Source organism: Antechinus flavipes, chromosome 3 (genome assembly GCF_016432865.1).
Source record: "Antechinus flavipes isolate AdamAnt ecotype Samford, QLD, Australia chromosome 3, AdamAnt_v2, whole genome shotgun sequence".
In the NCBI taxonomy this organism is placed as follows: domain Eukaryota; kingdom Metazoa; phylum Chordata; class Mammalia; order Dasyuromorphia; family Dasyuridae; genus Antechinus; species Antechinus flavipes.
In genome coordinates, this window is record NC_067400.1 from 73,757,654 (window position 1) to 73,770,395 (window position 12,742).

The window sequence follows — 12,742 nt, forward strand, 5'->3', positions numbered from 1 at the left end:
TTCCTTTTTATTTTGTGCTTTCAAGTGGGTAGTAAATAAAGAGAATTGAACTTAGGAAGGTTTGAGTTCAAATCCTACCTCAGCTTCCTATTAGTCTGTGACTCTGGGCCCTCTCAACCTCAGTTTCTTCACTTGTAAAATGGGGGTAAGAGTTTCTACTTCACAAGGTCATCATGAGGATCAAGTGAAATAATACATATTTAAAACTCTTTGAAAAACTTAAAATATATACAATTGATATTATTGTTGTTACTTCTATATCAGAAATGCCCCATCTTTATGGTTTTTGGGTAGATGAGAGTGGAGGAAATTTTTCACTTATTCTGTAGTAAAAAAAATTTGCTGACTAGCATGCCCTTAAAATTCTGCACTTGTAATTATCTGGAAATTAAGAGCTTCATGCATTTAAAATAATTTTTGTCCTAAGAATAACTTTATGAAATTTTTTATCTAAAATAATTCCAATATAATGCAAAAGGTATTGGTTTGTTTAGATTCATTGGAATGTTTCAAATGTCACATACTGAGAAGATACCATTTTCCCCTCTAAAATATTAGAAAAAGATAGTACTATATTTACATAATAACATTTCTTCCAAGTGAAAGTGAAACCTTTAGTGTACTTTTATTTTTCCAAAAACAAAATGCCAAGCAAAACAACATTCATTGATTGATTTTTGTCCCCATTAAAATGATTGCTTAGAACTATCCACATGAGCATACTCAATTTGAGACCCGGTTGAAGCTGTCTTTTGTGGCATAGGAGCAATGCAATAACTATGGCTGGGATTCATGGCTAAGTCTCGCTGCAGAAACTGAAAATGTGTCCTTAAGTGCTAGACTAACCTCATTCAGAGAGTGCAGGTCTAGAAGTCAAGCAATTATAAAGCATTCTGAACTGTCTAGACTATATTGCTATTGTTAGGTAAGCTTTTACAAGCATCTTGGCTACATATTTTATAATCATTAGCTAGATTTTCATTTATCTTTCCTCATCTAATCATCAACCTGTTCTTAAATTAAAGGTACCGGTAGTTCTCTTTGAACTCTCTCTGTCCTTTGAACCCTTGACTTCAAAAGCTGGGAGAAGGTAAAGTCAGAATGAAAACCATTAGTGAAAGCTCAAACTGATTACAGTAAATACCCAGCTACTAAGTCAGACTTTCGTATACCTGTGGCTGCTCAGAATGACATGGAAATTGAAGTAATGTGTCACATCTTGTTAAAGTAGATGCCACATGACTGACTGAGATCAAGATGCTGTGACAACCTCAAGTATCTGTATAAGAACATATTTACAGAACTAACGATAACCAAATGTGTTGATGTCCTCTGGTTCCTTGGCCTATAAGCACTTTCTTAAGATGAAGGGAAAAAAAACCTAGAAAATAAATAGATAGATAAATAAATGAAGAAAGGAAGGAAGGAAGAAGGAAACAAAGAAGAAAGCAAGGAAGGGAAGGAGGGAGGAAGGGAGGGAGGGAGGGAGGAAGGAAAGAAGTGAGGGAGGGAGGGAGGGAAAAAAGAAGGGAAGGGAAGAAGGAAGAAAGGAAGGAGAGAAGAAGGAAGCGAGGAAGGAGAGAAGAAGGGAGGAAGGAAGGAAGGAAGGAAGGAAGGAAGGAAGGAAGGAAGGAAGGAAGGAAGGAAGGAAGGAAGGAAGGAAGGAGAGAGGAAAAGAGGGAGGGAGGAAGAAAGGGAGGGAGGAAGAGAGGGAGGGAGGAAGAGAGGGAAAGAGGAAGAGAGCGAGGGAGGAAGGGAGTGAGGGAAGGAAGAAGGGAGGAAAAAGGAAGGGAGGAAGGAAGGGAGGGAGGAAGGAAGAAGGGAGAGAGGAAGGGAGGGAGGGAAGGGAAAGGAAGTTAGGGAGGAATGAGGGAGGAAAGAATAATGAAAAACTATCAATTTATTTTCTTTGACAATTTTAACAAACTAATCAAGTTGACTGATCTAATGTGTTCAGAAATGAATATAGCCCTTTCAAAAAACTAATATAACTGCCCTCTGAAAAAAAAGAACTAGGGAATTGTGTGTGTGTATTGGGGAGGGGGGGGGCTATTCAAAGCTGATGCATAGACAGCCCAATATCTCTTTGGGCACTAAGTTGCTATATTCATTTTACACATCTGTAAAATGGGAATAATGGCACTGTCACCACTTAAAGAGTATGAAAATTAGCCAATAAAATCATGATGATTCCCTTTGTAATATAAAACTGCTAGCCAGCTATTGCAATAAATTCTACATAAGAGCTGAAGATAAAAAACTGCTTTTACAATAAGCCCCGTAAGCTAGTTGTGGAAATGAAAATGATTTAATCTGGGAACTCTGACTGCATTACTGTTGAATCATTTATCTATGCAAATGATTTGCATACTAGAAAAACTAGAGGTCCCTAGTGTTCCCTTCCATTTCTACCAATGCCTAAAGCAACATATACATTTGATTTCAACATGCCCGATGTTCCTGAACTATAAGTTCACTTCAATATTCATTCTCTATGAAATCAAGTAAGTCTGAATTAGGCTTTAAATGTAGGATGCTTAAAGATAGAATTTATTTCAAATAATGATTCCATAGCTAGTATGGCAATAAATTCAAATCATGACATGTTTTTATTAGTAAGTAAAATCTTATTTTCACTCTCCAAGTTAAGCTATCAAATATGAACAGTTTAGACTTCTAGAACATAACTCATTTTTATAGCTCAAAAATATTTAATGATGTTTCATTTTTGTTACAATGCTTTCCATTGAAGGATTTCAAAGTACTTAATGGCAGTAATCAATTAAACCTTACAACATCCTAAGTTAATATTAACTCATTATTAGTTAAATTTAAACCAGAATACAAATATGGGATAAATTTCAAAGTCTGTGTCTCTTTTCTGAATACTCAGTTATAAGGTTCAGTAGGATTCATAGGTACTTTTTATTTTAGTTTCATAATTATGGAATTTATAAGAATTCTACAAATAGCATACTATATATAGATTATCAGTTAAAGGACTAAAGATTATCACAAATTTTCAGTCAGTGAGATTGGCATTTCACATTTATGGAACTTTTCACTTTCAAAGTCTGAGAGAGAAAAACAAAGGAATTTTTTTTAATTTGTCCTGGTCATAAAGAGCACAACTAACTACACAAAGGGCTAGTGGATTCATAAATGAAAGGATATAAAAAGATTTTTATCAGCTAGGGAATAAATAGGTGATGGTCTTGTTATATTCTGTTCACGCTAAATAGAATGCTTTAAGAGAAGATGAAATAGAAATGCTACTTATGCTATAATCAGACACAGACTTGTTTTCAGTTTTATAAATTAACCAAAAGGGAACTATTAAAATTCATTAGGAAGACATAGCCAGGTTAAGATTTGGTGGCTATGGTCCAAGGTTAAGGTCAAAGAAATTAGGAAGGAGTGTGAAAACAGCCAAGAGAAAAAGAGAGAACTCAAGAATGCAACCTAATGAATGCCAAACTTGATTTTGTTTCATCCAGTTGCCAGCCTTTTCAGCATATTCTCTCTTATGCCATGGGATTCTGAAATTTTTAAAGTCTTCTGCATATGATACAAAGCTAGGAGATTCAATGTCTCAGGGCTTTCCTAAAACCTCTCTCCCTCTGAGAAAGTCTGGCAGAGGATCACATAAAGAGGGAAACCTATGTTCATTTCATGATACAGCCAAAGGATGGGACATTTAAAATCATCAATAGACTTCTGTGGATGAAAATGGTTGTGCTTTGGAGTTCTTAGTAGAAGGAAACACTAGATAGCATTTCCAAATTACTCCCACCTAGCTTGGTCAAACTTTCTTGTGATCATCAACCTATAAGACTATTAGAGAAGTTCATCAGTCTTTAAAACATTATGGGGAACAAAGATTTGACCCTACTTAAAAAGTAGTCTACAAGAGGCCATCTTGAACTTTTTCCTCTCAACCCCTTTTCACCCGAGAAGTTTGTACATTATCCTGAGTATATATGTATATAAGATAGATAGGCAAATCAAACATTTATAGATAAATCATAATTTCACAACCCTCACATTCACAAGACCCCATATAGGATCATGACCAAGCTGGCATCTGCAGGATGAAAGGAAGCTTCCCTCATGCCCCTATCAAAAATTAAGGAATATTTTAAAGAGAAATAAAACTTCCTCCAAAACAGAACTTGAACTTATCTGTCTAAATATACAACAGTTGACTACCTCACAGATCATGTTGTCTCCTGGATAAAAACAGAATATATGGAAAGCATTTTTTTGTCCAGTAGCCATTTCAGTTGTGTCTGACACTTCATGACCCTATTTATGATGTTATTGATGTCCAAAGATACTAGAATGATTTGTCATTTCCTTCTCTAGCATACAAAGCATTTAGTAGATGTTTTAAAGTGTTTTCCCCCTGAGGCAATTGGGGTTAAGTGACTTTCCCAGGGTCACACAGCCAAGACTGTTAAATGTCTGAGATCAAATTTGAACTCGGATCCTCCTGACTTCAGGGATGGTGTTCTATCTACTACACCAACTAACTGCCCCCAAAGTGCTATTTTAGTAAGGATAAGAACCAGATTATGATTTCATTAGTATAGAAAACTTCTAGAGGAACAGATTGCAGTCCTTGTAGATTTGTACTTTTGCTGAAATTTATAATCTTTGAGAATTGATCAGAAAACTGAGATCCTAAGGAACTTTATCCAGGGTCACAAAGCTTTTCTGTATCAGAGGCAGAACTTCATTCAGTTCATGTCTTCCTGGCACAAGCCGTGTTATCTCTAAGTCTATAAAGATCAGCTATTATTATTATTATTATCTAACAGGGTTGGTACGCTTTGTAAAACTATGAAACACTATGTAGATCTAAGTCATTACCATTTCATTTTTATTATCATCATTAGTTAGCTTATTTGGGATTGTAATGTGGTTTCTTATTACATGGCTTTGGATACATTGTGGGTAAAAACACAAATATGTAAAATCTGAATATAAGGCTGTGACCCTTAAAGATATATGGAAGTATATGTCTCAGCAGCAATGTTATCAAGAGGTTTCATTATATCAGTTATTTTTATTTGTATATCTTAGAATACAGCAAGAATGAAAAACTTTAGATACTCCAAATACTGCATTAGAATCCCAGAGATGCTCCTTCCAGATTCTAAATTTGTTGATCCTGGGATATTAAAAATAAACAAAGGGAAAGCCTTCAGGACATAAATTAGATCTTGTATGTATAAATTATGGGAAAATATGCCCAATAACATACTATGAGATACAGAGGGAATTGTGATCTGTATCAACAGTGGGAGTACCTGAACTTGGCCACCCAAGAATTAGATACAATGTTGCCATAGTCTAATTGAATGGCAGCAATTGGCATTATTTATGAAGTTGTCCACTCCATAGCTAAAATTACCTGTGAAAAGGTCAATAGATATCAGGACAATTGTGCACCACAATTGTGTGGCTAGTACTTAGGATCTGACTTGAATTCAAATCCTGCTTCAGACACTTATTAATTGTAAGATTTGGGCAAATCAATGAGAATTTACATATACATAAAAAGTAGCACATGTATGATATATAAAGACTCTGCTAATTTTAAAGTACTATAATAAATGTTAGCTATTATTATTATTATTTTTATACCTCAGTTTCAAACAATGGATACATTTACTTGAGGATCTCTGAGTATAAAAAAATAAACAAAATTTAAAAATTATCTGAAGAGAATAATATTAATACTCAGCAGAGTATGGAGAAGTTAGAGGGGTACCAAAATTTTTATCTGGAAAGTTTTTTGATTTAATAATGATACTTGTCAATAGTTGCAAAATGTGAAGGAATTGAATTGCAAGATGTCAAAACTATTTTTAGGGGGAGAGGAAGAAGGCTAGAGGAAAATACTCTTTCCCAAGAGAAATTAGGTTTCTCAGTTTGTCACCTTTTTCTTTCAAAATAGCATGCTAGTCATCTGCAAAAGCTGATATTTGGAGCCTGCAATCTTAATTTTTGGGGTTAATGTCAAGGAAAAGTATCAGGCCTTTTCATCATGACATGGTTCTGTAATATATTTTTAAAGATGATTTCACTAAATATATTAATCTGAAATAGTCTGGCATGATGTTATCAGAAGAAAAACATTAATACAACAATAATAACAGCAAATAATCTGAGCACTCAGAAGACCATTTGACAATTCTAGGAAATTATATTAATATAATTATATAATTACTACTAAATATATAAATATTGCACATTAAAGGCCTATGTAATAAAAAGAACAGAATGTTGATCAGTTCTTTCCAAAAATCAGAAAATATACTATACTCAAGTTTTAATTTTAATTATTGATGGTATTAATGAGTCCCTAACACTTAGTAAATTAGTAAAGAGATTAGCACATTGGGTGGACTAGCATAAAATGCTAGATTGATCCATTTGAGTATTTTTATACATACTTTGAGATTGCTTCAAAGTGCTTTAACATACATTATCTCATTTGATCTTTCCCTTAGCCCTGTTAAGCAAAGTGAACAAGGACAGGTCTCTTTATTCTCATTTCACAAGGGAAAAAATTAAATCTCAGAGTGATTAAGTGACTTGTGCAAGGTCACTTGGCTAAGAAATCAGCCGCGCCAGGATTAAAATCGAGGTCTTCTGATTCTAGTCCTCCTAAATCTTTCTTCTCTTCCCTATGATAATTCACCTCATGTAAACCTGGATGTTAAATATTTTCAGCATTAACAGAAAAGCTCACGTATCTGGCATTATTCTCTATTTTATGGCTATTAATCAATCTTATCCTTAAGGTCATCTTCATTTTAGGTATACAGCCCCCTTGACATTTTTTCTTACTACAAGTGAAATATGGCAGGCTCAGTTGGCAGGACCCCAATCTACAAACATTAGCCAAGAATACACAAATAAAAAACAACATGAAAGAACAAAGGTGTAGTTTGCTGTCGTCAAAACCCACCCTTGGCCCCTTTTGCCAAAGGGGGAGGATAGGTGACCTCGGAAGACACAGAGAAAATGCCCAATGGTAGGTACCTGACAGGACAAGCCTCACAGACCCAAGTCCCACTGTACATTTCACACTCTGTTCAGCCCTGTGCTAGTTGTAGAACAAACATCTCTGTCTACAGCCCTCAATGCCATTTATTAACCAACACATAACAGTAATCACTTTGCACTACTAGCATCTCCAAGGGGTTTTGCCCTTCTCAAAATACTAGGAGGACTTATAAAATAGAAAAGGGACAGAGTTATGACTTCTAAGGAGGAGAGGTTACAAATGGAGGTGGGGCAAGCTGGGGGGTAGAATTCTGCAGCAAAAATGAATCAATAATAGCAGGAGTCCCCTTGGGCACCAGTGAAAAATTTTAATAAATTATTTCTGAAGTTCAAGAACTCCTATTTTTCATTCCTGGCTTTCCTCCAAAAATTCAGGCCAGATTTGATTGAGTGTGAGTAATGACTTTTACAGCCAGCAATGATGCCTTATTTTTCCTACAAATTTGTCATTCTTAGCTATGAACTGTTAATATATCTGCCAATGGAAGGAATAAGAATGGCTTTCTCCCAAAGTTCATCTCCAAAACTGTTATAAACATCATCCAAAGCTTACTCGTTTTTCTATTGAGATGGATATATAGAGCATTAATTGCAACCCAGGATATGTAGGTTCTGGTCTTAATGCTATTTATATGGCTCTCTGTATTCAACCAACCAAAAGCACTGATTAAGCACTGGCTGTATGCAAGGTACTCCACTGGTGACAGAAAGGTAAAAATGAAATATTCTCTGACTTCAAGGAGGTTATGATTCTATCACAATAATTTACATTTCTATGTTCCGACCATGCAAAATGGAGATAATTCACTTTATAAAATATTGTGAGGATTATCAGTCACTGCATATGAACTGCATGCTTAAATGTTATCTATTCCCACCAAAAGAGTATAAATTCAAGATATTGTTATTTTCATTAAGCTCCTTTTTCTGAGATGGGTATGTCAGCCAGTTAATAAGCATTTATTAAGTGCCAGGCATTGTGCTAAAAGGATATGGTCCTTGTCTTCTGGGAGTGCATATTCTCTTATGAAGTATATTTATACATGAAGTACCCTATTCTTTATTTCCATATTTATATCTGCCTTATGGCTGGGGAAATATCTTCCTGATAGCCTCTCTTATTTCACTGAAATAGAAACCAAATAAATTAATTACTCCAATGTTTCTAAATCCACTGTTAAAATTTCTCTTGAGACTTATATTCTCAAGAGCCTCTTCTGGAAAGTCTTCTAAGCATTTGTAGCTAGGACTGTTAATTACTAAATGGAACTTTCAAACACTAGGTACTACAGAATGACTTAGCTAATAGTAGGTACAACTGGTAGTACCTTATTTCTTTACTTTCTCTTTCCCCTCCTTTCTTCTTATCTCACTCCTCATTTTTTCCTATCCATCTTCTCTCTCTTGCTCATGAGCCTTACATATACTTATGGTAACTAGCAGCATCTAAGCCATCCCAGTGGTATTCATGGTATTCATGTTGAGAAAGGTTCCTGGTCCCAAACCATCCCTCAGGACTAATGAATCTAAAACTGTAGAGGTTAGAGAACTAGCTGGTAATTTTTAAAAATAAATATAACGATTATGCCTATTAGAGATGAAATAATATAACACAAATTAGAATCTACTGCTTTTAAGTCCATAAAAAAGAATTTTTGTGGTAGGACTACTTTACCATGGAGAATTTGTAATACTTTAGTAGAATTTTTTTAATGTTACTTTTTCTATTTAAATTTTGCATTCGTTGTTAATAACTTGTGGCAATTACCATGGTCATTTCAGATCAATTTAGTGATAAGCTTTTTCATACAATAATACAAAAGTAAAAAAAGAAAATCAAGTGCTGCTATTGACATTTTATCAATCATAGTTTCCAAGAGCTTGAAAAGACTTTAGAAGCCACTGAGTTCAATCCTCTCATTTTATAGAACAGGAAACTGAGGCACAAAGAGTTTAAATAACTTGTGTAAAGTTATATAGCTAGTAAATATCTGAGGCAGGATTACAAACCAGGTTTCTTGTCAAGCCCAGTATCCTGAAGGTTTAATATTACATTTTTAAACTATGTTTCTCAGCTATAATATATTATCTGGACAATCTGAAGTGCTCTTTGCCTCAATTTTTTAGTCTGTAAAATGGAAATGCTATATTTGCTATACTTGAAGATGTTCTAGAAGAAGAAAAGTCAAGATAATTACTTCAAGTTGGATTGCTAATATCAAATTAGTCTTACAGTGGGGAAAAAAAGTGAGTTTATTCAGATTTCAAGCACAAAAATCAACAATTTTTCCATGCAGCAGCCTTAACTTTTGTTCTATTTCTTTTTCTGAGATGGGACTGTTTAGGATATTTACTTCTTCCTCTGTTAGTTTGAGCAAGCTATATTTTTGGAGGTATTCTTCTATTTCATTTAAGTTGTTGAATTTATTGGCATAAAGTTGGGCAAAGTAACTCCTAATTATTGCTCTAATTTCCTATTCGTTAGTGGTGAGTTCTCCCTTTTCATTTTTAAGACTAACAATTTGATTTTCCTCTTTCCTTTTTTTAATCAGATTTACTAAGGGTTTGTCTATTTTGTTGATTTTTTCATAGAACTAACTCTTAGTTTTATTAATTAATTCAATAGTTTTTTTTTTATTTTCAATTTTATTGATCTCTCCTTTTATTTTTAGAATTTCAAGTTTAGTGTTTGATTGGGGGTTTTTAATTTGTTCCTTTTCTAGCATTTTTAGTTGCAAGCCCAATTCATTGACCTTCTCTTTCTCTATTTTATACAAATAGACCTCTAGAGACATGAAATTTCCCCTTATTACCGCTTTGGCTGCATCCCATACATTTTGGTATGATGTCTCATTATTGTCGTTTTCTTGGGTGAACTTATTAATCATGTCTATGATTTGCTGTTTCACCTAATCATTCTTTAGTATGAGATTATTTAGTTTCCAATTATTTTTTGGTCTACTTTCCCCTGGCTTTTTGTTGAATGTAATTTTCATTGCATCGTGGTCTGAAAGGGATGCATTTACTATTTCTGCCTTACTACATTTGAGTTTGAGGTTTTTATGTCCTAATATATGGTCAATTTTTGTATAGGTTCCATGAACTGCTGAAAATAAGTGTACTCCTTTCTGTCTCCATTACATTTTCTCCAGAGATCTACCATATCTAATTTTTCTAGTATTCTATTTACCTCTTTGACTTCTTTCTTATTTATTTTGTGGTTTGATTTATCTAATTCTGAGAGTGAAAGGTTGAGATCTCCCACTATTATAGTTTTGCTGTCTATTTCTTCTTGCAGCTCTCTTAATTTCTCTTTTAAGAATTTAGATGCTACCCTACTTGGTGCATATATGTTTAATATTGATATTGCTTCATTATCCATGCTGCCCTTTAGCAAGATATAGTGCCCTTCCTTATCTCTTTTAATTAGATCAATTTTTGCTTTAGCTTGATCTGAGATCAGGATGGCTACCCCTGCTTTTTTGACTTCACCTGAAGCATAGTAGATTTTGCTCCAACCTTTTACCTTTAACCTGCATGTATCTCCCCGCTTCAGGTGTGCTTCCTGTAAACAACATATTGTAGGATTCTGGCTTTTAATCCATTCCAGCAGCCTTAACTTTTGGGGGGGGGTGTTTGGGAGAGAAACTAGGCTTGTGATTTCTTGGTACAGGAAATATCCAATGCAAAAAATCCTTTCACCAGTGCAGATGCTACTTGGAGCATTAAAGAGTTACCTGGGATAAATTCTAAGAGATTAAAACAGCTGCCAGGGAAAGGACTCATTGCGATAACAACTAACTCTGAGGTTGTCTTTCCATATAACATATCATATTGCTTTTCCTTACCCCTTAAATTATTTGCAGTAGTTTGTGGATTCAAAGAGAAGTTTGGTCAACTACCAAACTCTTGAGAAGTAATCATTATGAAAATTATGTCTGTGTCTTATGTATCCACCAAGAGTTATAAACTTATACCTTCTGTGAAATTTACCCTGGAATTTTCATACCCATTGAAGCTTAAAATGAGGACGTGTTATATTATGAAGTTCTGGAATCCAATAAATAATCAATTAGTATTAAATGCTAAATTCAAATCCATTACCTCTTGCTAGTGATTACTTGTTTCCTGCTATAAGCATTACATTACACTGGAAAGAACAAATAAGGGAACATTACCTTAACACTCAGTAGTCTAATGCCGGTCCTTGATACTTTCCATTGTCGTTGGGCTCCATTGCAAAAGCCAGTTTTCAGGGCCTTTACCACTTTGTAAGCTGTCAAAATCCTCGTCATTTTGAAGGTAAAGACTGCAACTAAAACTGAAGAGAATTGGATTGATGTTAAGGGGCTTAATTATGAAACTTTTCAATTAAGGTAAAACAAAATTTAGGTGTAAGGAGGTACAGTCTTATGGTTAAGCCTGACTGCACATTCAGTCTCTGTAAATTCCCATTCATTCTGCCATTAAATGTCTTTAGCCATAGCTCCTCCTTCTCTCCAACCCCTCCTCTCAATGTAACTTCCTGAGATGTTCTTATGGTCATGTAACACAAATTGCATCACTTCAAATAGCAACTTTTCCTACTGAAAATATGCAAGCACTGTAGGAAACAAGATACCTACACAGAAACTGCTTATGCAGCCTAATAAGAATGACCTAAACAAAGAGGAAAGTCTTAAGAACAACATTTAACTTGGAAATTAGTAACATCTAAATGACGTTACAAGGTGAAAGAGTATCCCCAAATTTCCTACTGCTTAAATTTTGACTGTTCAAAGAAATCTGAAGTCTTATGATGATATGAAGAATGTAACAATTTGGAACCTATCACAGTATTATTTCATATTAAAGGATAAGCACACCTTTATTTTCCAAGAAAATAAAATCTTTTCTCATACATTTACATATGTATGGGAATATACATTACATATATAAACATATATATACATATTGTGATAATAAACATATAATATATGATGACTATATAGATGAGAGAGATTGGGAAATGTGACAGAGTTTATTTATTAAAATATTACCACCTGTTTTTTACTGCACCACACATAATTCTATATTCTAAAATGGAATCAAATGATATTTACTTAAATTACACAAGTAATAAACAATCACCAAAAATGAGCCAACACAAATGGAGGAGTTATATTGTCCTATCTTTCCTATGTGCTTGTGAAGAAAGAGCTATGATGTCATCAGTGCAATGATTCTCCAATAACATATGTCATAACCTCTCAAGCATTAGTAGAGTCCTCAAGGGAAGTTCTGACTGCAAAAGTCATTGCCTGATAGCTAATCTTCTAAGATGAACTACTTCATTCTTAACTAGGCAGGACCCATACTTGAAACCATTCCAGAATTTGGGGTTTACTGAGATAGCTTTTGAGAGGTTAATCACCTCCATACTATAATGAGTCATTCTAGTTGGACAGTAGTATATTAAAAGTGTAAGAAGCAAAGGATGCATTGAAATCATAATCAAGGTTCTGTTGATTATTAAATTATAATTATCTAAAAAACTTTCCACTTTGTGTTTTCACCCAATTTGGACTTAATCCACTTCTTATTAGAGACATAATAGAGTGTTGATCTTTGAGTCAAGAAGCCTGAGTTTAAATCACACATTGGTTATTACCTATGTAACCCTGGA

At 34.2% G+C, this 12,742-nt stretch overlaps 1 protein-coding gene across 1 annotated transcript in view; it reads right to left on the reverse strand.

The window, feature by feature from the left end:
- Positions 1–11,513, reverse strand: part of CPS1 (carbamoyl-phosphate synthase 1) — a 146,772-nt gene extending 135,259 nt beyond the window's left edge. Inside the window, exon 1 of the mRNA XM_051983624.1 lies at positions 11,256–11,513. Coding sequence (XP_051839584.1) covers positions 11,256–11,372 — 117 coding nt within the window. The 5' untranslated portion in view covers positions 11,373–11,513. The remainder of the gene's footprint in view (positions 1–11,255) is intronic.
- Positions 11,514–12,742: the final 1,229 nt, after the last annotated feature.